The sequence below is a fragment of the Leucoraja erinacea genome, chromosome 28 (assembly GCF_028641065.1).
Source record: "Leucoraja erinacea ecotype New England chromosome 28, Leri_hhj_1, whole genome shotgun sequence".
Classification (NCBI taxonomy): Eukaryota; Metazoa; Chordata; class Chondrichthyes; order Rajiformes; family Rajidae; genus Leucoraja; species Leucoraja erinaceus.
In genome coordinates, this window is record NC_073404.1 from 13,154,670 (window position 1) to 13,179,975 (window position 25,306).

Sequence of the window (25,306 nt, forward strand, 5' to 3'; positions counted from 1 at the left end):
CCGGCGGCCCTGGGCGGAGTTTGCTTCAGTCACGTAACTCTGCGGCATCACAATGGTCTTATTAACCCGGGGCGGAGCGTGGAAAAGCGCATTCAGGGCGCAGGCGGTCCCGGGACTCGGAGAGGAGCCGATCACGGCGAGAGGGAGCAGCGGCTGGTGAGGGGGGCATGTGGGGAGCGGGTGAACGAGGGTGTAGCGGAGAGTCCAGCGCTGGGAGCTGGCACTCACTGAAATGTTTAATAATTTACTGATGGCTTGGCGCGGCATCAGGTCCGGTGTGTCCCCGTGTACGGGTTTAATGTAGAGATCGAGAGCTGAGACATTTCAGCAGCACTCGCTATTCACGCAGCTTCCTGCAGCGTCGCTGAACCTGTTGCGATGCGGGTCCTGTACATTGAATGCACTGTTGCAGAGGGCGCGATCTGTGTTCGACCTGATGTCGAGTCCTTTAAACGTGAAGCTCCCTCTACTCTGTCCCATCACACGCTCCCAGGCAAGGGGCTGGACAAGTGTGATTTCCTCTCTCCCAGTTCTCCATCCCACCTACTCCAACAGCCTGAAGGAGGGTCCCGGCCCGAAACGTTGTCTGCTCATTCCCTCCGCAGATGCTACCTGACCCACTGCGTTCCTCCAGCAGTTTGTGTTTTGCTCAAGTTTCCAGCGCCTGCAGTTTCTTATGCCTCTGGGTAAAGATGGTCATGTATTAGTTGGAGAACTATGTCAATATTCTGATGAAAGTAACATGAATAACCATATATAGGGTTCCGAGCCGCCAGCTGGGAATGGTCCCATCCCCCTCACCGTGGCCTGCATGTGGTCCACGTGTGATAATATGGGCTGTTGAAGTTCTGTAGGGCGAGCGGGAAATTGATGGACTGACTTCCCAGGGCCTGTTGCGAAAGATGGGCCTGGCGCAGATGCCGCGCAATGTGCCAGTCAGCTGCACATTGCCGCACTATCTGTCGCTGGTGGAAAGGTTCTTCCAGACCAACACCTTTGACCACATGTCCATCGGGCAGTGGTCAGCACGGAAACAGCAGGGAAATGAGTCCATGGATACTGTGGCTCCATGGTTCCCTGAGCAGACTGCCCAGCTTGTCTGGCAAAATGCCTCATCGCCAGAACTCACCAACAAGCACCAAGACCTGGCTCGATTGGCGGTGAGGGGAGCCCTCCCAGTCAGATCCTTCCTGCACCGTCCGAACCTCAGAACGGCTGCGGAGAAGTTTGCCCACCTCTTCCTAGAGTGTGGATTTGCAAAGACAGTCTGGAGAGGTTTGCAAGGGTCCCTGGCAAGCTTTATCCCGAACAGCTCCGTCACAGAGGACTCTGTGATTTACCAACTGTTCCCAGAGACGCATTCAGAGACTGATATCGAGTGCTGCTGCAAGGTCATCAACTCGGTTGGTCTGCACGAGCTTTGTTGACCACCCAGCCGAGCTGATGTCCGTCGGGGAATGTTGTTGCTGAAGCTCGGTGCAGCCAACACCAAGGCTCAGTGAGGAAGGATCACAGTCTAGGGCCCTTCGGCTGCTGGATATGGGGGGACAGGGTGTGGTGGAGACTGCCCTCAAAAATAAGGGTGGGATTCCACGCCAGTGGGCCCACAAGAGTTACAATTGTGGGGGGTGAACTTGTGTGTTGAGTGTATGTACAGCCTTCGAGAATGTCGGCTGGAGTCTTGTAAGGATCATGTATTGGATATATTTAGTTCTCGAATAAAGTATATTTTGAAATTAAAAAAAAAAGGCCTGAATCAGGAGATAAGACACAAAAAGCTGGAGTGACTCAGCGGGACAGACAGTCAGCATCTCTGGAGAGAAGCAACGGGTGGCGTTTCGGGTTCAGACTGGAATCGGGAGCATCTGCAAATCCCGCTTCTGAAGTAATTCAAATAACTACATTGAATAAAAATCGGGCACCTCGATTTCACAATTTCCAAGGTCGCGGCTGTGGTCAAACCGCACGTCCGCACCTCTGCATCTGAGGCACCCACCCGCGGGGCCGGGGGGCGGGGGGGGGGGGGGAGGGGGAGGGGGTCCGGCAGGCGGGGGAGCCCAGGTTGCTGAAGATAGATAGACACAACATGCTGGAGTAATTCAGCGGGACAGGTTGTATCTGGAGAGAAGGAATGGGCGACGCTTCCTTCTTCAGACCCCAGGTTGTTGTTTGTTTAACGTGGCCATTGTGATTTCAGTTGAATGCCGGAGGAATCTGCAGTAAAATGGAGGCTCAAGAGACGGCAGATGCTGGACTCTTCAGCAAAACGCAACGGGTCAGGCAGCATCTGTGGAGGGACGGGATCCTTTTCATTCCGATTGTAGACCGAGTCACAAGCCGACCCGAAACGTCCCTCCACAGACGCTGCCCGACCCGCTGAGTACCTATAACATTTTGAGGTGCAGTATTTGCAGAGTTGGGAACTGTTTGCAATGAGCTGACTTGTCCCTGAATGCCTGTTTCCTCTGCCAGTTTCTCATCCGTTCACGGGAGTGTGGTCGGTCCCGTTTGTGGTCGGGCTCTGAAGACAGGGTCTCGACCCGAAACGTCCAACCATTCCTTCTCTCCGGCATTTTGTGTCTATCTTCAATTTAAACCAGCATCTGCAGTTCATTCCGACACACTGCGCTTCAGTTGTTGGTCATTCCGTGGCCGTCTTGTTGGTGGTGGGCGGACAGTCGCCATGTTCCACGGTCCCTCTGGGCTGAGTGGACTCCCAGCGTCACCCTGCTTTTACCCCTCACCAGGGGCCAGTGCAGTCAGTGCGGCCAGTCCCTGCCTTGCAGTGCCCGCTACTGGAGCGGGCTGTGGGCAACGCCGTGGCCCCAGGTCGTGTGGTCCCGACCCACCACACACACAGACAAGAGCCGATACTACAACCCGACAACGCGGGGCCGTCCTGGGGAGCGCAGTAGTGTCACAAACACTGATCTCACATGCGCTGTGAGCTGACGATGGAGACTGGGCAGGCAAGGGCGACATTCCATGGAGGTGGATACGATAACGAGGGGGAAAGAAACATTGGGCGAATCAATGCACAGAATCTTTTTCCCCAGAGTGGGGGAATCAAGAACTGGTGGGCACCGGGTTAAAGTGAGAGTGGGAAGATGTAATAGGAACAGCTTTTTCACAGAGGGTGGCGAGTATATGGAACGAGCGGCCAGAGGAAGTATTCGAGGCGGGTATTTAAACGGCAGGTGTACGGACAGGAGAGGTTGGAGGGATATGGGTTAAATGGGACCAGCTTTCGAGGGGACATTTTGGTCAGCATGGACGAGTTAGGCCGAATGGCCTGTTTCCCTGCCGATTGACTCTGACATAACATGTCTGCCCGACCTCCGGGGAGAAGATGGTGGTCAATGCGGAGAGAGGTGTTGATCCTTTATTAATGAGCGCCGTCAGTAGGGAGCGGGGGAAGGGCGCTCTGGCGCTTGCTTCACTCCGGGTCATGGCACCGGCCACCGCATCAGTATTCAAGCGGCCAGTTAGTAAATAAATCACAACTTGTGCTGACGGCAGCAGCTCCCAGAGCCAGACTCCATCTTCATTTAGAGCACAGACTCCTTTATCTCTGTAGAATTCTGCAGCTGAGAATAGAAGCTTTAAAAAAATCCATGAACACTTTATTATTCATTAAGTTGGAAAAACCGCAGAGAAGATTTACGAGGACCGCGGGGAGATTGGGCAGACTTGGACTTTATTCATAGAAACATAGAAACATAGAAAATAGGCACAGGAGTAGGCCATTCGACCCATCGAGCCTGCACCGCCATTCAATATGATTATGGCTGATCATCCAACTCAGTATCCTGCACCTGCCTTCTCCGCATACCCCCTGATAGACTCGGCTTGTACTCGCTAGAATTTAGAAGATTGAGGGGGGATCTTATAGAAACGTACACAATTCTTAAGGAGTTGGACAGGCTAGATGCAGGAAGATTATTCCCGATGTTTTAAGAAGGAACTGCAGATGCTGGAAAATCGAAGGTACACAAAAAAGCTGGAGAAACTCACAAGTTTCTCCAGATTATTCCCGATGTTGGGGAAGTCAAGGGGTCACAGTTTAAGGGTAAGGGGGAAGTCTTTTAGGACCGAGATGAGAACATCATTTTTCACACAGAGAGTGGCGAATCTCTGCCTCAGAAGGTAGTTGAGGCCAGTTCATTGGCTATATTTAAGAGGGAGTTAGATGTGGCCCTTGTGCTGCACCCGCTGAGTTTCTCCAGCATGTTTGTGTACCTGAGATTAAGAGGGATACGGGCCAAACGCGGGTAAATAGACGATTTGGGCCGAAGGGCCTGTATGACTCTATGACTCTAACTCTTTTAAATGAATGAACACTGAGCCAACACAGTTTGTATTTAGCGCAGCGACGCTTTTGACTCTGCAGAAGAGCGTTGCAGTGGAGGAGGGTTTATTCATTCATTCTTTACCCCCTTCCCCTGGGGGTGCAGGAACTCTGGGGGTTACCAGCCAGCGGGGCAGGCAACACCTGCGGAGGGAACATTGGTGGGTCGGGGTACCTTCTCCAGTGTGAGTTCCCGCAGCAGTTTATTTTGTCCTCTAGACAGGACGTCGAATGCGGCAATTTCAGACAGTCACGTTGGTCTGTCGCGTTCCATTTCACCTCCGTAATGGGTTTGTCTTGCGCATTTCATGTCTCTCCACCGCCACCTTGTCAGTCCGGCTCAAAGATCGAGCTCTGCTCTAAGATCTTTGGTCCTGCTCTTCACATCTTTGTTTTCTCCCACTGCTCCGTGTCGCGTGCCCCTCCCCCACCCTCTTCCGCTCCCCTCCCCCCCCCCACCCCCCCCCCCCCCCCTCCACCGCTCCCTCAGTCCACGGAGGGACCAGTACTCCCTCCCATTTCACCAATGCGCCCATTTTTAACGCCGCCTTCGATTTCAGCTCTGAACTGGCCTCAGAGTAAAGCAAAACCATTCTCACCCCCCTCAGCAAATCCTCTGACTGCCATCGATGCAGACGCAAGAAACAGCAGATGCTGGTTTATAAAAACAGACACCATGCGCCGTAGTAACTCAGTGGGTCAGGCAGCATCTCTGGAGGACATGGATAGGTGACATTTCAGGTCGGGACCATTCTTCAGACTGCAGAGACGCTTGTCTATCTTATCCTTGCCCGTTCCTATCTTTGAAACAACCACCACTCTCCATCTCTCTCGTTTCTGGTTTATATTGTTTCGCTGGATCTCCAGGTTGCTCACCATTTTCATAATCCTTCCCATTCCTACACTATCCTTTTTCCCCCCTGAGCCTCCTCCATTGGGAGAATGGGGCCACACACAAACTAGAGGAACAGCATTGCATATTTCGCTTGGGTAGCTTACAACCCAGCGGTATGAAGATTGAGCTATTCAATTTAGGGTAACACCTCCCTACTCCCTCTCTATTTCTGTGCCCACCCCAACCATTTCATCCACAACCCCCACCCTTTCCCCTTCCCCTTCTGCCCCCTTCCACCTATAGGGGGGCTGCACGTCAGGTAACCGGGTCAAAGGGCCTGGTGCACGGAGCAGCTCAATCCATATGGAGGACATGGCAGCCTCGGCAAACACTGGTAACACAGCGCTGTAAATAATTGTGGGGATTGGGGTAACCGTGAGAGACATTTATCTTACTTCAGAATTCCAAAAGTGAGGAGAAATGATGGTGGAGAGAAACGACGGCTGAAGGGACAACAACAGCTAAAGTGGTTGGCGAACCACTCGACTGCCGTGCAACCTCCCTTTATCCCTTCCTCTGGCTTCACATTTCACGCTTCTTCTTACTTGATACCCTTTTCCACCTCTAGGCTTTGTTCACCCATCTGCCAACCAAAAAAACCCAACAGCAGCTAAAAATGTCCAGGTTTGTAGGTGAACTGGCTTGGGTTTGTATACTTGGTATAAGTGTAAATTGTCCCAAGTGTGTGTAGGCTTGTGTTAATGAGCGTGGATCGCTGGTCGGTGCGGACTCATTGTGCTGAAGGGCCTGTTTCCGCGCTGTATCTCTAAACTAAACTAAACCCAAGCAAAGGCTTTTCACTGTACCTCGGCCCACACGACAATAATGAACCAATGCCATTGTTACTGAATGGCAGAATTGACAAACGATACGATGTGATAGAACTTTATTCATCCCAGGAGAGAAATTGATCTGCCAACAGTCATAAAACACAAAATACATGAAACATTAAATCAAAGTGATGTGGGGAAGGGATTGGGGATGTGCAAAGATTGGGGAGTGGAGTCAGTCTACCCCACGACAGAACGTGGAGTAATTGTACAGTTTGAAAGCCACTGGGAAGAAGGATCTCCTGTAACTTTCTGCGCTGCATCTTGGTGCAACCAGTCTGTTGCTGAAGGTGCTCCTCAGGTTGACCAGTGTGTCATGGAGGGGGTGAGCTGTATTGTCCAGGATGCTCCGCAGTTTGAGGAACATCCTCCCCTCCAAGACCACCTCCCATGAAGCCAGCCTTCCTGACGAGTTTGCTCATCCTGTTGGCTTCAGCGACCTTCGCCCTCCTGCCCCAGCATACAACAGTGGGGCAGGATGATCATGAGGGGCAGAATGGCCTGATCCTGCCGTAGGATTATTTTGTTCTCCCTCTCATTCTAAACGTCCTACACCAGAGGAAATTGTTTCTCTGTTACGAAATCCTTGATTGGATCTCAACCCTCCAACCTCCATAAAACTACCAACCCATTTATCCAGGTAACATCCAGCAAGTGCTGGAAAAGCGAATGAAGAACGGCAAGTGTTGGAATAGCTCAACAGCTGAGGCTGTATCTGCCTGTTCCTCAGCTAATGACTTTCCATCGAGCTCAGGAAAACCATTCTATCACTTTTTTTCCTTAACAAGGAGATTTTATTCCATGGTCACCATTAACATCGTATAACGATAATCAAAACGGATACTCTTGCAGTTTGCAAACAACAGCTATCAGTCAGCCATATCCAGGATGCACTCAAGTCCATGAGGTGCCCACTGTTCTCCAACGTTGGACAACTTCTGTTCCCTTTCCAGGGACACACGGGCACGGATGAGAACACAGAGAGGGGCAGGCAGTCAGTTCGGGCAGAACCCTCGACTGCCCGCGTCCTGGACCCGTGAATGTCCATCTTGGCGCTGGAGCAAACTGCCAAGGAGACCCCCCCCCCAAACTAACCCCCTCCGTACTGGGTGACCAATTCGATAACTTCGAGATAGTGGAGTCAGGGGATATGGGGAGAAGGCAGGATCAGCCATGATCACATTGAATGGCGGTGCTGGCTCAAAGGCCTATTCCTGCACCTATCGTCTATCATCTTTGTCTCTCCTCACCTCTTGAGGTCAGGGCTCTTGGTTCAGTGACTTTTTGCTGTTTATACTGGTGCAAAAAGGGACTTGTCACCCGGAGAAACATACAGCTTGAGTTTGGGAAACTCCCACTGAATGTAGTGGAAGATTCAAGGTAGCATTCCAAACCCCATTTCACCCACCCCTCAACTACAAGCCCCTTTCCAGCTGCTCCCTTTAGCTCCCAGCAGCTGTTGTGAAACAGATTAGTTTAGTTCAGTTCAGTTTTGAGATAGTATGGAAATAGGCCCTTCAGCCCACTAAGCCCACATCGATGATGATCGCCCATACACTAGGTCTATCCTACACACTGGGGACAGTTTGCAGAAAGCCAATGAACCTACAAACCTTAATGCCTTGGAATGTAGGAAGAAACCAGAGCCCCCGGAGAAAAGCCACGTGGTCACAGGGAGAACATACAAACACCGTACAGAGAGCACCCGTAGTCAGGATTGAACCCGGATCTCGGGCGCTGTAGGGCCCAAGTCTACGGCTACGCCACTGTGCGGGGAATTAGTTTTATTTCCGTGCTTCTTGCAGTCATTGTTGAGCTGGCAGAGGGAGGGGACTGTTATTTTTGAATCACAGCTCCAGGGCAAGATGTGGAGAGGGACGACGGTTCGCTGGACGGCCACAATGGAGGAGGAGATGGCTGCAATGGCCTTCATGGCCAGCTGCAGCTGGGACTGTGGAATGGCTCCTCTTGCATATGGACTCAGTGGGCTGCTCTGTGCACACTGCAGTAACTGGGCCAATGTGTTTATGTCTGGGGATAGTCTTGTGGATGTTCATGCCAACGTTGTATTCCACTGTACCTGGTACACGTGACAATGAAGAAACCATTGAGCAATGTTTACCTGCAAGTTTCCGCCTTTGTTGCAGCTTTGAGCACAGATCCCGTGGTTAGAAGATGACGCACCAGGCTCCGGCACTGACTCCTGAGCAGAAGAAGGAGTTGAATGAAATCGCCCTGCAGATTATCTCGCCTGGAAAGGGCATCCTGGCCGCCGATGAGTCTGTGGGTGAGTGCGTCAGCGCCTGGTTTCCAGCGCGTGTTGTATCTGAAGGTGGGAGAGGTACAGTGCGTTGGGGTGCGCGGTGAGATCCCAGGCTCTTCCACACAGCCGATGTGCTCCTATACGTTTATGCCTGTCTCCTCTCCAGGCCAGGCACCCTGGGCCGTGATATGGACTCGAGGTTTTACCCTCTCCCTTTACACCTTGGTACTGGACCAATTTGTTTAGCCAATAATGTAGATGATTCTTGATTAGTACAGGTGTCAGAAGTTATGGGGAGATGGCAGGAGAATGGGGCTGGGAGGGAGAGCTAGATCAGCCATGATTGAATGGCGGAGTAGACTTGATGGGCCGAATGGCCCAAATCTACTACTATCCCGTATATGACCTTATGAGGACAACAAATAGTGTTTAGACTGGGGCAATGGGCCTGGCTGCTGCTATTCCCACACACTGCAGGGTGTGCAAGCTTTAGTTCTGACCCAGGCTCTCTCTCTCTCGCCTTCCTCCCAGGGAGCATGGCCAAGCGCCTGACCCAGATCGGCGTGGAGAATACCGAGGAGAACCGCCGCTTCTACCGGCAGATCCTGATAACAGCCGACGACCGGGTCAAAACCTTCATCGGGGGAGTCATCTTCTTCCACGAGACCCTGTACCAGACCACTGATGACGGGACCCCCTTTATAAACATTATCAAAGAGAGGAACATTGTGGCAGGGATCAAGGTAAGCGGCCAGTGGGGCTTCTGCTGGGTGACCCTGGGATATGGGGAGAGTGAATGGAGCCGGTGAAGGCAATGGAAGGTAATCAGGAAGCCTATATTTCCCCGAAAGTCAGGATTCAGGGTACTGGGTATTGAGGACTTCCAGGGCCACTGGTTTTAACAGAGAAACATAGGAAATAGGACCCTCGACACACACACACCTCTCCACTGCAACACGGTGGTGACCCTCGGAGAAGTGTGTACAATATTTATTGCTTGGAACTCTCTCATCTCAAAGTTGGACTCATTTAGGGACTCAAATAGAGAGAGTACAGAGGAGATTTACTAGAATATTGTCTGGGTTTCAGCACCTAAGTTACAGAGAAAGGTTGAACAAGTTAGGTCTTTATTCTTTGGAGCGCAGAAGGTTAAGGGGGGACTTGATAGAGGTCTTTAAAATGATGAGAGGGATAGACAGAGTTGACGTGGATAAGCTTTTCCCATTGAGAGTAGGGAGGGAAGATTCAAACATGATTTGAGAATGAAGGGACAGATGTTTAGAGGACATGATTTGAGAATGAAGGGACAGATGTTTAGGGGTAACATGAGGGGGAAGTTCTTTACTCAGAGAGTGGTAGCTGTGTGGAATGAGCTTCGAGTGGAAGTGGTGTAAATACAGTACTCAATAGATAATATAACAAACAAACAACAAAAAAATAAGTTCAATCAATAAAAAAATATATTGCAGAAACAACAAAGCCCAAAGTCTCTAGTGCAACCCAGGCAGTTTTGTATTCAAGAAGAAACTGCAGATGCTGGAAAATCGAAGGTACACAAAAATGCTGGAGAAACTCAGCGGGTGCAGCAGCATCTATGGAGCGAAGGAAATAGGCAACGTTTCGGAACGAAACGTCGCCTATTTCCTTCGCTCCATAGATGCTGCTGCACCCGCTGAGTTTCTCCAGCATTTTTGTGTACCCAGGCAGTTTGTAGTTTAGTTGGAGTTCGTAGTGTTCAATAGCACGGGTGATCTGTGCCATTAAATTCTTGTCTCTCTCCTTATCCCTTGATGCCAGTGCCCAACAACATTCTTTCTCTTGACCAAGCGTTGGGGTGAGGATGTCCTTCGCTGTTGCACATACACAGCGAGATCCCAGACTTTCACCAGGGCCCGGAGCCATTCGTGGGTCACTGCAAGGGAAAGCTTTCCATTCACTAGAATTGAATCAGTCCCATCAGAATGTTGCTTGATGCTTGTGACCAAGGGCAGGTTCTATTGTAATGACAGGGACTGGTTCTTTAAGAGTGTTGTGGATGAATGATGAATGTTAATGTTGCATGTGAACACTGGGGGGTTGAGTCGGACTAAGCTGTCGTGTATTTCCAGGTCGATAAAGGAGTTGTTCCCTTGGCTGGAACCAATGGAGAGTCCACCACTCAAGGTAAAGGATCTGTGCAATCTGAACGGGAGCCTTGACGCTGCTCCAAGCAGGCAGGCAGAGTACAGTGACGGAGGGCTGCTAGGGCAGCAGCGTCACAGCACCAGAGACCCGGGGTGCAATCCTGACCTCGGGTGCTGTCTGCGTGATGTTTGTACATTCTCCCTGCGACTGTGTGGGTTTCCTCCGGGCGCCCCTATTTCTTCCTGCAGACCAAAGAGAATATGTGTGGGTTTGTAGGTTAATTGGTCTCTGTAAATTGTCACGGTGCGGAAAGGGAGTGGATGTGGAAGTGGGATGCCATGGAACTAGTGTGAACAGGTGATGGAGGGTTGGCATGGACTTGGTGGGCTCAAGGGCCTGTTTCCATGTGGCATCCCTCAACTAAAACTAAAGACATATGGTGCCCAGAACTAGACTCCTTGACGTCCTTGGGCTTGGTGTCCTGATGCAGCCTCTCAACCCATAGCCTCGATCATCCCTCTGCCTCCACGGATGCTGATCTGTTGTGTTCCTCCAGGAGTTTACTTTTTGTTCCCCGCTCCTGTAATCTGTGCCCCTATTAATAATATCCGGGATCACAAATGATGTTTTAAACCACTTTCTCCTTGCCTGAGTTGTGCACTGTGTACCTAGACATCCCTGTTCTTTCATCCATTTTGGAGTTGTGGCCTAGTTAGAACACCAATTTCTCATCTTGACTCCAGAAACTGTGCTTGGGATTACATCCATTTGTTTACCACTTCCCTAAAACATTTCGGAAGCAATCCTCTACTCCCATAATCTTCAGACAGGCTGAAGAAGGGACGATAATGACTTGTTTTGTTCTTGATAGATTAAGAACATGGAACTGTAGTGGACATGAACAGGCCTTTTGGCCTACAACGTCTGTGCCGAACATGCTGCCATGTTAAACTAATCTCCTTGTTGCCTGCACATAATCCATATCCCTCTAGTCCCTGTATTGTGTAGTTCTCTCTCGCTATCCATTCCCCCCCACATTTGGACGCAGTAACTATGAGAACGGGCAGGGGTTCTGACACCTGAGTGTCTCCTATTCTGATCACAACACGTGGCTCTGTGCGAATTGTCAGCAGCTGGGAAAAGCTAGTTCTATTCTGATAACAAGAAACACTGTGACTGTTCCACAGAGACGGGCTCCATTCCAGTTGGCTCAGGCTGCACCAGGATGTAGCTGGCTTTGACTCAGCATCAGCAGTCTGGTAAAGCAAAGCTCGTATGTTTACGAGCCAAGGGCATTTTTCAGAGATGCTCAAGGTGAAAAGTAATGAAACCAAACCTGTCCATAGAGGCAGGAGGATTGTGACGGGAGAGCAGAGGTTTAACATCTAGCTCACATGAACCAAGAAACACAATGAAGATTTCACAGCAGTTTAATGCCAGTCACACCTGTTTGATCCACGTTAAAATAGAAACATACTCAATAACTATTCAAAAGCTCTTTGGGTAACGGATTCTAAAGATTCACAGCCTCCTGCATAACGACATTTCTCCTGGCCTTACGTGAAGGAGCTCATTCCTTCATCTCGAGACCCTTCCCCCAGTTCTTCACCCTCCTGCCAGAGAGAACAACCTCTGAGCAGGCAAAATGTGTTGGAAGGAACTGCTGATGCTGGTTTATGCTGAAGATAGACACAAAGTGCTGGAGTGACTCAGCGGGCCAGGCAGCATCTCTGGAGAAAAGGACTAGGTGATGTTTTGAGTCTGGACCCCTCCCCCCCTCTCAATCCCTCTCACTGAGAAGACCTTTCAACCGTAACTCCAAGTACCATTGACCAAGCCCACTATATGATCTCCACTGGATATCTTCCTTACATTTTGAAATTAACCCAGTGAAACCAGACTGCACTACCCAGAGAGAGAACACACCACTCCTTCCTTGATCAAACAGCAAGGGCGGTCACAGTGGTGGTGCGGTAGAGTTGCTGCCTCACAGTGAATGCAGCGCCGGAGACCACGTTCGATCCCGACTACGGGCGCTCTCTGTACGGAGTTTGCACGTCCTCCCCGTGACCTGTGTGGGTTATCTCCGAGATCTTCTGCTTCCTCCCACACTCCAAAGACGTACAGGTTTGTAGGTTAATTGGCTTGGTAAATGTAAAAATTGTCCCTAGTGGGTGTAGGACAGTTTTAAAGTGCGATGATCACTGGTCGGCGGGGACCCGATGGGCCGAAGGGCCTGTTTCCGCGCTGTATCTCTAAACTACACTAAACACCGGCACTGGTTCCACGTAGCCCTGTATCATTTATACAACATGGAATACCCTTTGCCAAAGTGACATTTGGTAAATTTGGAAGGAAATGTGATTGAAAACTATAGAGAGACATTGGCAGGACATTTGGGAGAGCATCTGTTTATCTCTGCAGCTTGATGGTTAACAGTGATGTGTTTTGATTTTGAAGGCTTGGATGGATTAGCAGAGCGCTGTGCTCAGTACAAAAAGGATGGAGCAGACTTTGCAAAGTGGCGTTGTGTCCTGAAAATTAGTGCAACAACCCCGTCTGCACTTGCAATCTTGGAGAACGCCAATGTCCTGGCCCGATACGCCAGCATCTGCCAGCAGGTACAGTGAAGGAAGTTCAAGGGAGTGTGTTATATAGATCAGTACAGCACAAGAACAGACCCTTCGGCACACAATATCCGTGTGGACAACTCCTCTGCCTGCCTGTGATTCATATCTCTCCATTACCTACATAATCCACGTGCCTATCAAAAAACCTCTTAAATGCCACAAGCCTATCTGCCTCGACCATCAACCCTGGTAGTGCAGTCTGAAAAAAAAACTTACCCTGCACATCTCCTTTAAACTTTGACCCTCCTACCTTAAAACTCTGCCCTCTAGCCTTTGACATTTCTATTCTAGTGAAAAGACTGTCTACCCGATCTATCCACCATTTTATAAACTAGTATTGGGTCTCGCCTCAACCTCCAAAGCTCCAAAGAAAACAATCCAAGTTTGTCCAACCTCTCCTTGTAGCTAATGTCTTACAATCCAGGTAGTACTCTGCCAAACCTCTTTTGCACCCTTGAAAAAGTTACTTTTATAACAACTAAACAGGTTCGCTTCTTAATAAACAGACAACACACAAACTGTTTGGTAGACCAGTTCAAAACTTTACTTATTATCGGCCGATGGAAGGGAGGGAGAACTCCAGTCAAGTGACCAATATAGACACTTCACTGTCCTCAGTCCACTTCTCTGAACAACAGAATTACATCGTATTATATAGTGTTTTTTTGTCACCTTAGCACATTCCACAGACATTAGTCATGGTCAGAGGTACAGGAAAATGAAGGTTTCTACAGAATGCATCACATCAAAGGCATTTTGTCACAATCCCTTAGATCAGTCTAGCTTATCCTCTCTCGTCACCTCCTCCCTCATAAACATCGGACATTTGGTGCCAGGCATTTTACTTCTCAAATACATCAAAGAGATCTAGCTACCTCTGCTTCCTCTCTCGTCACTTGGGAGACAAATGTTATAGTTTTATTATCTCAATACACCGCAACCTGAGGCAGGCCTAGACTTGCCTTTCTGTATTAATCTTCTGGAGAAAAGCCTGATTTGAGACTAAATATAAGCTGTAAGCTGGCCCAGGAACCAATTTAATATCTTCTTGTATTTTTAACTTAATTTGGCTTTATCACCCTCTCCAATGTTCCCACATCCTTCCCGTAATGGGGCAATGAGATCTGCGCACAATACTCCAAATGTGGGATAAAAAGTCCTATAAAGTTGAAAGTAACTTTGTGGTTCTTGCACTAGCTGGAGCTGGAGTTAATGTTTGCCCCATTGCCATGTATGTTCTCATCTCCTTCACTCTACAATCTGCTGCCAAAGGAGAAGAGTAGTGCAGATTCTCCATGGGTGCTCTTGGTAAATCTTGATGACATCTAATTTAAGATGCGATGAGGCATGGGTGGAGGTAGTAGCGGAGGTGGCGGAGTGGTGGGTCAATAATGGAATTTGTATGTGGCACTGTGCTACACCAGACGGCAGCTGTCAAAACCAAACCAGGCCAGTGCTGTTCACTGACCTGTTGACAGGCAAACAGTGACAGGGACAGCTTGAACGATGAACAAGTTACGAACTGTAGGCTTTACCATTCCCACACCATTTCCCATCTTTGTGTTCTAGAATGGCATTGTTCCCATTGTGGAGCCTGAGATTCTACCAGACGGCGAGCATGATCTGAAGAAATGCCAGTACGTCACAGAAAAGGTGGGTCTGTACAAAGTGCCTGTACACCAGCGGTACCTGTGATCCCGGGCCATTCCAAATCTTTTTTTAGCTGCTGTTGGATGTTGAACCAGAGACTCTTCTGTAAAATGGGAATGAGAGGAGGCAAACTCTACAAATGGAGGACAAATGGAACAATGTAAGGAGTTACAGAAAACAGTGGCCAGTGAATGAATCTCATGGCAGAATTATTGCTTTGGACTCCCAAGTGAAGATTCATCACTGTCAATGTTTGTATCTGGGGTTTCCACCGCGTCCTCTGGTTTCCTCCATTTCTCAGGACGTGAGGTTTATAGGTTAATTTATAGACCTTTGTAAAATTGCCCCTCGTGGGTAGGAAATGTACGTTAAACTAACATTGGCCCGGTGGTCAGTGTGGGCTCAGTGGCACTGGAGGGTCTGTTTCCTTGCTATAGCTTTCAATCAAATGGAAGAATTTGACTCCAAATGTTGTCTGTCCATTTTGATCAGCAGATAATGCTGGACCCTCTCAGTCTACATTTTAGCCTGGTCTCGCTTCTCTCCGAGGGCCTGCCCTTCAGGAGTGGAGCAGAATGTTGGTACTTCCACGTACCAAGCAATTAGTTGTTATTTAAAAAGTTATTGGAAAAAACAGTCTGTGAGAGATTTTCCTTCCCTTCCCATCCCATTGTCCCTGTATGTCTGTGCAGAATGATCTACTGATCAATTTGTGGCCAATTTGTGTCTTCTGATCTGAATCACAATGCAAACACTGGCCTGCGTGAACTTCTACCCATTTAATCTCCATCCCATAACGATAACTATGGTGGGAAGCAAAACCTTTCTCTGAACTAAGCCTTGGTAAACTATGCAATGCTCTACTCTTTGTGTTTTAGGTGTTGGGGGCTGTTTATAAAGCACTGAGTGATCACCATATTTACCTGGAAGGTACTTTGCTGAAGCCCAACATGGTGACTCCTGGCCATTCTTGCCCTACCAAATACAGCCCCGAGGAGATTGCCACTGCAACAGTTACTGCACTGAGGCGCACTGTCCCACCTGCCGTTCCAGGTATTTTGTTCATCAAGCTGTGGTGAGACGGGCATTTGCTTGTGACCTAACTGATATTAATATGGAGCAGGCTGGAGACACAAGGAAGTGCGGACGCTAGGATCTTGATCAAAACACACAAAGTGCTGGAGTAACTCTGAAGAAGGGTCCCAACCCGAAACGTTGCCTAACCATTCCCTCCACAGACGCTGCCTGACCCGTTGAGTTACTCCAGCACTTTGTGTTAATGAGGATCCGTGTGGCTATGCAGTTCCAATGAGTGGCTTTGCTGTTTAAAATTACACATTGGGTTTTTTTCGCTGTTTAATTTCTACAAACCTGACTTTGGTGTCACGTAAAAAGTGTAGATGTGTAAATGCTCGAGGGAGTGATTTCGACCAATTTTCCAGGGAACTTGGAAAATAGTAATTGTGGATCAAACTACACATCCAGTTGCCAGATTCATTCTCTGGCATAGGTTAGTTCCTTGCAGGGAACAATCTTGGCAAAAAAACTTACAGTTTATACCCTCTGTCAGCACTCCAAGTTTAAAATATTTTTAATAAATTTAAAAAACGGCACCCCTATGTCCTTGAGTTTCACAGACATGTTGCTAATAGCAGAATGGTACAGGCACAACTCAGACCTTGAGCTTACCACCAGCCACAACATCTCCACAATCTTTCTGTCTTTCACAGAACCACTCTCTCCTCCTCCGATTGCTTGCTAGCTCTTGACCCACCTCACCGCTTCACCTTCCCTCTGCTCTTTCAATGTGAATGGTGAAAACCATTGACTGCTCATTTCCTCCCACAGTTGCTGCTCGATCCGATGGCTTCCTCCAGCAGATTGTCTGTTGCTTCACACTGTTATTGTCTGCTTTCTCCCAAGGAGTCACATTCTTATCTGGAGGGCAGAGTGAGGAGGAGGCCACCATCAACCTCAATGCTATCAATAAGTGTCCACTGCCAAAGCCATGGGCACTCACCTTCTCCTTTGGCCGAGCCCTGCAGGCCTCTGCGCTGAATGCCTGGGGAGGCGAGAAAGACAACATGCAGGCCGCACAGGATGTGTTCATGAAGCGTGCTGAGGTAACGGTGCTCTCTGGGAACGTGCCGTGGCTCCACAAAGGGTTCCTGGACCTGGCATTGTACCAGCAACCGATGGTGCATGCCGAAGGAAACAGTGAATACATTGGGTGGGACACGGGTTTAATGAGGGACTGAGGTCGGGAGTCTGCCCTTTATCACCATTCACCACCACCTGATCGTGGACATTTAGTTTACAGATACAGCATAAAAACAGGCCATTCGGCCCACCAGTCCATACTGACCATTAATCACCCATTCACACTAGTTCTATGTTATCCCAATTTCTGATGCACTCACTACACATTAGGGGTCAATTTTACAAAGGCCAATCAACCTACAAAATAGACAATAGACAATAGGTGCAGGAGTAGGCCATTCGGCCCTTCGAGCCAGCACCACCATTCACAGTGATCATGGCTGATCATCCACAATTAGAACCCTATTTCTGCCTTCTCCCCATATCCCCTGACTCTGTTATCTTTAAGAGCTGTATCTAACTCTCTTGAAAGCATCCAGAGAATTGGTCTCCACCGCCCTCTGAGGCAGAGAATTCCACAGATTCACAACCCTCTGTGTGAAAAAGTATTTCCTCATCTCGGTTCTAAATGACTTACCCCTTATTCTTAAACTGGCCCCTGGTTCTGGACTCCCCCAACATCGGGAGCATGTTTCTTGCCTCCAGTGTGTCTAAACCGTCAATAATCTTGATATGTTTCAATAAGATCCCCTCTCATCCATCTAAATTCCAGAGTATGCAAGCCCAGCCGCTCCATTCTATCAACATAGGACAGTCCTGCCATCCCGGGAATTAACCTAGTGAATCTACGCTGCACTCCCTCAATAGCAAGAATGTCCTTCCTCAAATTTGGAGACCAAAACTGCACACAATACTCCAGGTGTGGTCTCACTAGGGCCTTGTACAACTGCGGAAGGACCTCTTTGCTCCTATACTCAATTCATCTTGTTATGAAGGCCAACATGCCATTCGCTCTTTTCACTGCCTGCTGTATCTGCAGGCTTACCACACGTATTTGGAAGGAAACTGAAGCAACGGGAGGAAACCCGTAGGGAAATCGTAGGGAGAACGTGGAAACTCCACACAGACAGCACCTGAGGCCTAGATCAAACCTGGGTCTCTGGTGCTGTGAGGCAGCAGCTCTATTAGCTGTGCCACCCTAATGATAATCAGGTCTGCTCCAGTTATTGCTTTACTGACTCTTTGAAAAACCATTTACCTTACTAAATCAGCAACTAAATCACCATGAAGAGTCACAGTGCCCCTTGTAGTACTTCACAGGAGAACCATTAGAAGCAGACATTGATACTGAAATAGATACTGAAATAGATGGTCAGAAGCTTGGTTTAAGACAGAGGTTTGATGGGTATCCTTAAAGCAGGGAATTTTGAGTTTGGGTTTTAGCAAATGAAAACATGATCACCAGTGAAAATGAGATGAACGAGAACACCAGCCACAAAACGGGATGTCCCCGAAGGACAAGATGCTGGCGGAGCAGATATAAATAGGACGGGCAATAGGCTATGAAGGGAGTGATATGAACAGAATGAGAATTTTAAAATGGTAACTGCTGCTGTACCAGGGAGTTTTCCAGGGTGAACATGCACAGGGAGTGGGGGTGTGGGCCTGGGTTGCCAACTAGGAGAACAGGAATATTTTACATGCCCCGTTCGTTATACGTTGGTTTTCGCCAGTGGTCGGCAACTGCATTGTTCTGGGCTTTTTCTATGTTTCAATCGCCTTTCTCTTGTTTCAGGTTAACAGCTTGGCCTCCCTTGGGAAGTACGAGCCAAGCATTGAGCCAAGCACTGAGGGTGAAGGTGAAGGTGAGGGTGAAGGTGCAGCCAACCAGTCTCTCTACATAGAAAATCATGCTTACTGAACGCAAACCACAGGAAAGTACTAGTAATAAAATCAATGAAAAAAAAAATCTCCAATCGGCTTCTCGTAATCAGCTGACCCACAGCCTCTGCTGCCTTGTACCTCGTGTTCTCACTGCCTGCGTTGTTTAACTGTGTAGCTGTGACTTAAGTTTAAGAGTACGGGCAACACTATACCCCCCTCCCTCCAGTCCCAAAAATCAATTGCCCAAGTTAATTTAGTTTCACTTTATGATACTCTCTACCAGATGTCTTGCGACCTGTCGATATCAATGGACATTGGATGTTCAGCACCCTCAAATATCATGCCGTGTTTTCTTGCTTCCCTGAAAGATTGAAACGTAATCGTAATGTTGCCTGCCTTGCCTCTTGCCTCTTAATCACCCAGGCTTGTGATGAACAAGTAATCTTTCCGATAACCACTTGTAGATCAGATAGTCACCGCAGATTGCTGTGTGATAATGTGAATATGTTACTATAGCTTGTCAAGTGAGATCACAACAGAAGAGGTGGCTGCACACTTGAATATAGAGGAGTAATTATTACTAATAGATATATACACACACCACAAGCTGAAACTGGTTGCAGACAGTGCTCATTGTGTTCTCTCCCTGCACAGGGAAACAGGGGATGCACTGTTCGTATATTCCTTTGTACACAGGGTGACAGTGGATGCAATTACATGGGGGCGCTGAGTGTTGTGTTTAAAAGTATTTTGTGATATATAACTGTACTGACTCTACATCTACCAGTAGTTACAATAAACAAAGGGAACAAACCCTAGTATTATTGTCTATACTCAATTTAATGAAGAACTTTTAATTTCATTTGCGGTTGATGCAGAAACGGCCTGACCAACATTGCTGCTTTCTTAAACCTTGTGTTGAATGAATGAATGAGTGAATGGATGATACTTTATTGTCACATGTGACAAGTCACAGTGATATTCTTTGTTTTGCATACCCCAAGGTATGCAAAGAGTCGCCACACATACGAGTCGATAAAGTTACGTATCCCATTTTAACACAAACAATTTTTAACACTTTCCATTTGTCACCACTCTCCATAAAACAAAATCTTTCTTCCCAACTACTGCCTCTGTGCTGTTCTCCAATCTTTCCTGCCACTCTCGTCTTCTTTGAGTGTCCTGGACCCGTTTCTCTTCCCACAGGTGCTGCCTGACCTGCCGAGTGTTTCTTCCACTGTGTGTTCAGGTTTCCAGCGCCTAGTATTTGATCTTCACTTGACATTCATCCCTTCACTTGATGCCCTGTTGACACAGAGAACTGTTAATAAAGCCACAGAAAAATCCTGGTAGTTGTCGTGTCTCTGGGTCCAACCCTGTTCACATTGTATGATCCCACCATTCTACACTGGCCACTTCTCTAGGTTTTGCTAGATCTGATGTGAACTGTGGTGCTGCTGAGGCTCTTGAAAGATGCCCATGAATTCCCCGATGAATTGTTATAGCATGGGTCAATGCAAGCAGCCCTGTGCTTAAATGACAGTTGCATCTGCCAAATCCTAATCTGTGCAGGTTTAGTGATGCCTGCCATTAGTAATCATGACTAATTCTACACATGAGTAAATTATTATCATCTTTATTCAGATGCTTTGATTCCCATTTTCTTTGCCAGAGGCAAGCTCTGTCTAATTCCAAAGAACCGTTCTATTGGACAGTAAAAATAAATGTTTCCTCACGAGAATTGTCAGTGTCTATTATCCATGTAATGGGAGGGAGTCAATATCACCAGCTATTTGTTTACTGATCAGGGGGACACCATATCAAGCGATAACAAGCAGGGAACAGAGTTATCTTAGTTTAGTGTTTTGGAGTTCTGCCAGTCTCATTGAGGGCAGTGTCAATGTTTTCTGTCACTTTAAACTGTTCTCAATGGAACAGAAGGGAATTTGCAAGCTTTTGTTGAATGTTTCTTTGTTTGGCCCTTTCCTGTGGTATTTAGTCTCTGCTGTTCGTAAATGAGTGTATCCTCCAGTGTTGCCCAAACATACTCCATGCTTTGGAGTGTATAGGTAGTTCTGCTATAAAGGACTTTTTAATAGCTACAATAGCTCATTTTTGTTGCGTTAAAAATACTAAAGGCTGTATATGTTAATATAGTGCCATTGCACAATTGTCACAATATAAGTCTGATGAAAGGTCCCGATCTGAAACGTCACCTATCCATTTTCTCCAGGGATGCTGCCTGACCTGCTGAGTTACTCCAGCACTGTCAATAGGAGTGATTTCTTGCAAATTTTAATGGCCATCTGTGGTAAAACTGACAAGCTGCATTCTTATAATACAACAATGTGTTGTTGTTGGCTCCCCGACTTTTTTTTGTGCCAATTCGACTTGTTTTCTGCTTGTCAATTTCCAAAGTAACTTTTAAGTGACTCTCTGGATCATGTTATAATTAATTTGGTCCATGTAATACAATAGCATCCCCCCTAATTCATCAGTGGCATTATACCCAGTTAGTGTTATTGAAACATGAGTTACAGCAGAACAACCTGTAACTGGTTTGAACATTGAGCCTCCCAAGTGAGTTTGGATATTATTTCCTATTCTTGTTTCGTCCATGGATGAAACAAATTGTTTATAATATAAAAACTGATTTAAAGAATAGTGAGCCTTAATGCCTCCTCTGCCGTTCAGTAAGACCATGTCTGATCATTTACCTCAATGCTACTTTCCTGTACTAATAACCATGTGTCTTGATTCTCTTAATAACTAAAAATCTAAAAATCTACCTGCACGAATGAGCCGCTACAGCCCTCTTGAGTTGGGAATTCCATGGATTTACCGGTTTGTGGGTGAAGAAATTTATTCTCATGAGTCAAGTGTTTAATTGTCATGTCTATTGGCAATGGAAAAATTAGATTCTTACTTGCTGTTGTTTAACAGGGCCATTAAAGTAATAACACACAAGGTTTAGTTTAGTTTAGAGGTACAGCGCAGAAATAGGCCCTTCGGCCCACCTAGTCCGCACTGACTAGCAATCCCCGCACACTAACACTATTTTACGTACAATTTACACTTATAGCAAGCCAATTAACCTACAAACCTGTACGTCTTTGGGGTGTGGGAGAAAACCGAAGATCTCAGAGAAAACCCACGCCGTCACTGGGAGAACGTACAGACAGCATCCGTAGTCAGGATCGAACCCGGGTCTCTGGCGCTGCAAGTGCTGGAAGGCAGCAACTCTACCGCTGCACCACAGTGCTGCCCGTGTAAGGTGTAAAACCAAAGTACATAGTGCAACCAAAACAAAAGGGTCTTTATATTTTCTCACCCGAGTCATACCTGAACATCTTAAATGCCCCTGTATCACTGGACTTGAATGCCTGAGATCAAGTCCTCAGTAGATTGTAGACATCCTGGTTCATTGATGCGTTCTGGTTTGGGAACACTTGGATTGTGTTAATGGGAACACACTCCTCCACAAATTTTGTTCTGAAGTTGGTAACAACCGTGGCATATTGTTCAGGTCCCTGAACCTCGCCCAGTCTACCGACATCACGTGAACACAAGGTTACTCCACTGCCTCACCTGTCCAGCTCTACACAACCCTCTCCACTGGAGCTCAGCTCATCAGTCACTGAAGAAAGAGCACAGCCAGCTAATCACACACGATGAGGGCGAGGGATGGAGTGATAGGAATCTTTGATGGTAGAGTTGCAGTGGTCAAGAGTATTTGATCCTCTGGTGCTGCAGGACTTATGGGGGTGGTAGTTTAGAAGTGACTTTGTTAAACTAGCCTTGTTGAAGACTCGGCTGTGATGGGGAATGCTGTCTGTTGACCATGGCATGCAACTCTTCCAGTGCCAGTCGAGCATCTGTCTGGGGAGGGTCATAATGACGGTGGTGAAATCCCTTTGGAGATAGCAAGGACGGCACTTCACTGCTAGATGTTCCAGGTGCGTCAGAGTAGGGGTAGCACAGGACTGGTAAGTTTGAACACTACGAAGAGTTCACCATGAGGCAGACACTGACACCTTCCTCTTTTCTCAATGCATCTGCCCTGTCTGTGCAATCTTCAGGCTGAGTCTCAAGAGTTAGGGGCGAGTCACATTTCAGTGAAACAAAGGGCACAGCCTTCCCTCATGTCCCTTTCGTAAAGAGCTCTTGCCCTAAAGTCCTCAATCTTATTTTCTAGGGTTGGCTGCAGGTAAGAATGAAGATCGACAGAAAATGCTGGAGTAACTCAGCAGGGCAGGCAGCATCTCTGGAGAGAAGGACTGTGTGATGTTTCGGGTCGAGACCCTTCTTCAGAAGACTACATTGGCCAATAGGATGCAAAATGGGGGCGGGGTCGTATTCCCAAGGGTCTCAGTGCCTCGTTGCCACTTCCAGAAACACTACTCACTGTTTATATAAGCATGGGTTTGGGAACTGCATTACTAACAAGAGATTGCAATATTGTTAATACATTTAAATGGTCCACCAGCCAGTCTGCGCAGTACTAATCTTTTCATCTCTATCCTGATTGCTTGACTTATTAATTTGACCTCTGGTTTTAAAGATGCCAGCATCAACATCAGCTGCATGTCTACACAGTCAAACACTGGAGGGATTTAGACAATAGACAATAGGTGCAGGAGTAGGCCATTTCGAGCCAGCACCGCCATTCAATGTGATCATGACTGATCATCCCCAATCAGTACCCCGTTCCTGCCTTCTCCCCAGATCCCCTGACTCCACTATCTTTAAGAGCCCTATCTAGCTCTCTCTTGAATGTATCCAGAGAATACTTTCAGTGTTTCCATGAGATCATCTCTCATTCATCCCCACTCTCGATGAAGTCCAGTCCCGGTCTGTGATCTTTCCATGCACAACAAATGTGCCATTCCTGAAATACAACCTGGTGAACCTCTGCAGCACTTCCTTTATCACAAGTACATAACGTCCTCAGTGATGGAGGGTAAAACGGTTTCCACATAACATTCCTGATATGGTCTCACCAGGCTAGGGTAAGGTAAAGAGGCGTTAATAAATGTGAACCAGGATACTGAATTCAGTGTTTAAGAAGGAACTGCAGATGCTGGAGAATCGAAGGTACACAAAAAAGCTGGAGAAACTCAGCGGGTGCAGCAGCATCTATGGAGCGAAGGAAATAGGCAACGTTTCGGGCCGAAACACTTCTTCAGACCCTCTGAATTCAGTGCACTGACAGATGGGAAGCAGTGAAATTGAGGCATCTAGGTGTCTTGGGGCATGTGTAAAGCACAAACGTCCCTGGAGAGTGCAGTGAGAACTAGTTATACAACGACAGGAAAAATCGAAAGGACAGTTATTGGCGAATATGGAGCAAACAGTAGAGGAACAGGACGTTTGCCCCAGAACTCTTGAGCAGACCTCACTTTAGCTAAATACGTATTCCCCAATCTCCCAATTGACCTCATTTTTTGATCTGCACTTTTTATGTAACTGTCACACTACATTCTGCAGTCCTTTCCTTTCAAAGTTTCCTTTATCCTTTTGCATTACCTGCTGCACACGTGTATAGTTTCAGTTTAATCGTGCACGGGTGACTGATCTGGATAGCAAAATAAAAAAAAAAGCTTTTCATTGTAACTTGGTACACGTGACAAAAGTAAACCAATACCAAAATATGTCCACAGATCATAAAGGTGACAAAACAGATCAATGAGTGTAAGAAAGAAATGCAGACGCTGGTTCACATCGAAGATAGACACAAAATGCTGGAGTAACTCAGCGGGTGAGGCAGCATCTCTGGAGAGAAGGAATGGGCGGCGCCCATTCCTTCTCTCCAGAGATGCTGCCTCACCCGCTGAGTTAAGGGCCTGTGCCATTTGGGCCACATTTAGGAGTCACGCAGATGGAGAGCGAAGATTTTGTACATCCCAAAATCCTGGGCGTCACTGCCTACGTCACCACGCACCATGCGCGCATCACGTGCGCGTCACGATGCGCCGTGGCGCGTAAATGACGCGCAAACGATGCCCGAGTGCGACAGGCCCTTTACTCCAGCATTTTGTGTCTACCTTAGACAGCTCAATGAAATGGTTAACAATGCATAAGGGCGCTTTCTTTCAGTACTAAGGCTTAACATGAGAGCAGGGAGATTTTGCAGAACCACTCAAATAAAGAATTAGGTCACAGCTTGAGTACGCCAAACATTTCCATTAAGATTTTACTGCACTGGATATGATCACAGATTCACTGCAATCAACACTGAAAATGCTGTTCATCGATGGGAAACATTAATACTCTTCTTGCTGCAGATATTAGTTAACCAATTTCCAGCATTTTATTTTGGCACTGCAAATTTGCACTTTGTGCATAGTCCATATTTAAATGATTTTGCAATTGTTTTGGGGTTTTTTTAAAGATTCTTGCGATTGCTGTCCAATCAGTATTGTAGCGTTAAAGAAAGATGGCACAAGATTGTGTTTTCTTTCGCAACTCAGGTAGTGTGGAGATGTTTTGGCCTGTTGAGTCAGTGACAGCTCTGTGCAAGTGATTCTGCTAATGCCATCCTCCCACTTCTCCCATCAGCAGTGCATATTCTTTCAACTACAT

At 47.5% G+C, this 25,306-nt stretch overlaps 1 protein-coding gene across 1 annotated transcript; it reads left to right on the top strand.

Annotated features, from left to right (window-relative positions):
* aldocb (aldolase C, fructose-bisphosphate, b) lies at positions 1–19,542 on the top strand. Its single transcript, XM_055657763.1, has 9 exons — positions 1–156; positions 8,221–8,360; positions 8,868–9,079; positions 10,445–10,499; positions 12,921–13,081; positions 14,660–14,743; positions 15,619–15,793; positions 16,664–16,863; positions 18,636–19,542. The coding sequence occupies exons 2-9, from the start codon at positions 8,249–8,251 to the stop codon at positions 18,759–18,761; spliced, it is 1,125 nt and encodes a 374-aa protein (XP_055513738.1). The 5' UTR covers positions 1–156; positions 8,221–8,248; the 3' UTR covers positions 18,762–19,542.
* The last annotated feature ends 5,764 nt before the right edge of the window (positions 19,543–25,306 follow it).

Coding starts and splice junctions, on each gene's coding strand:
- aldocb (XM_055657763.1), top strand. CDS start 8,249: ATGACGCACCAGGCTCCGGCACTGACTCCTGAGCAGAAGAAGGAGTTG. Junction 14,744..15,618: donor GCCAGTACGTCACAGAAAAG/GTGGGTCTGTAC, acceptor TTTGTGTTTTAG/GTGTTGGGGGCTGTTTATAA. Junction 16,864..18,635: donor TGTTCATGAAGCGTGCTGAG/GTAACGGTGCTC, acceptor CTCTTGTTTCAG/GTTAACAGCTTGGCCTCCCT.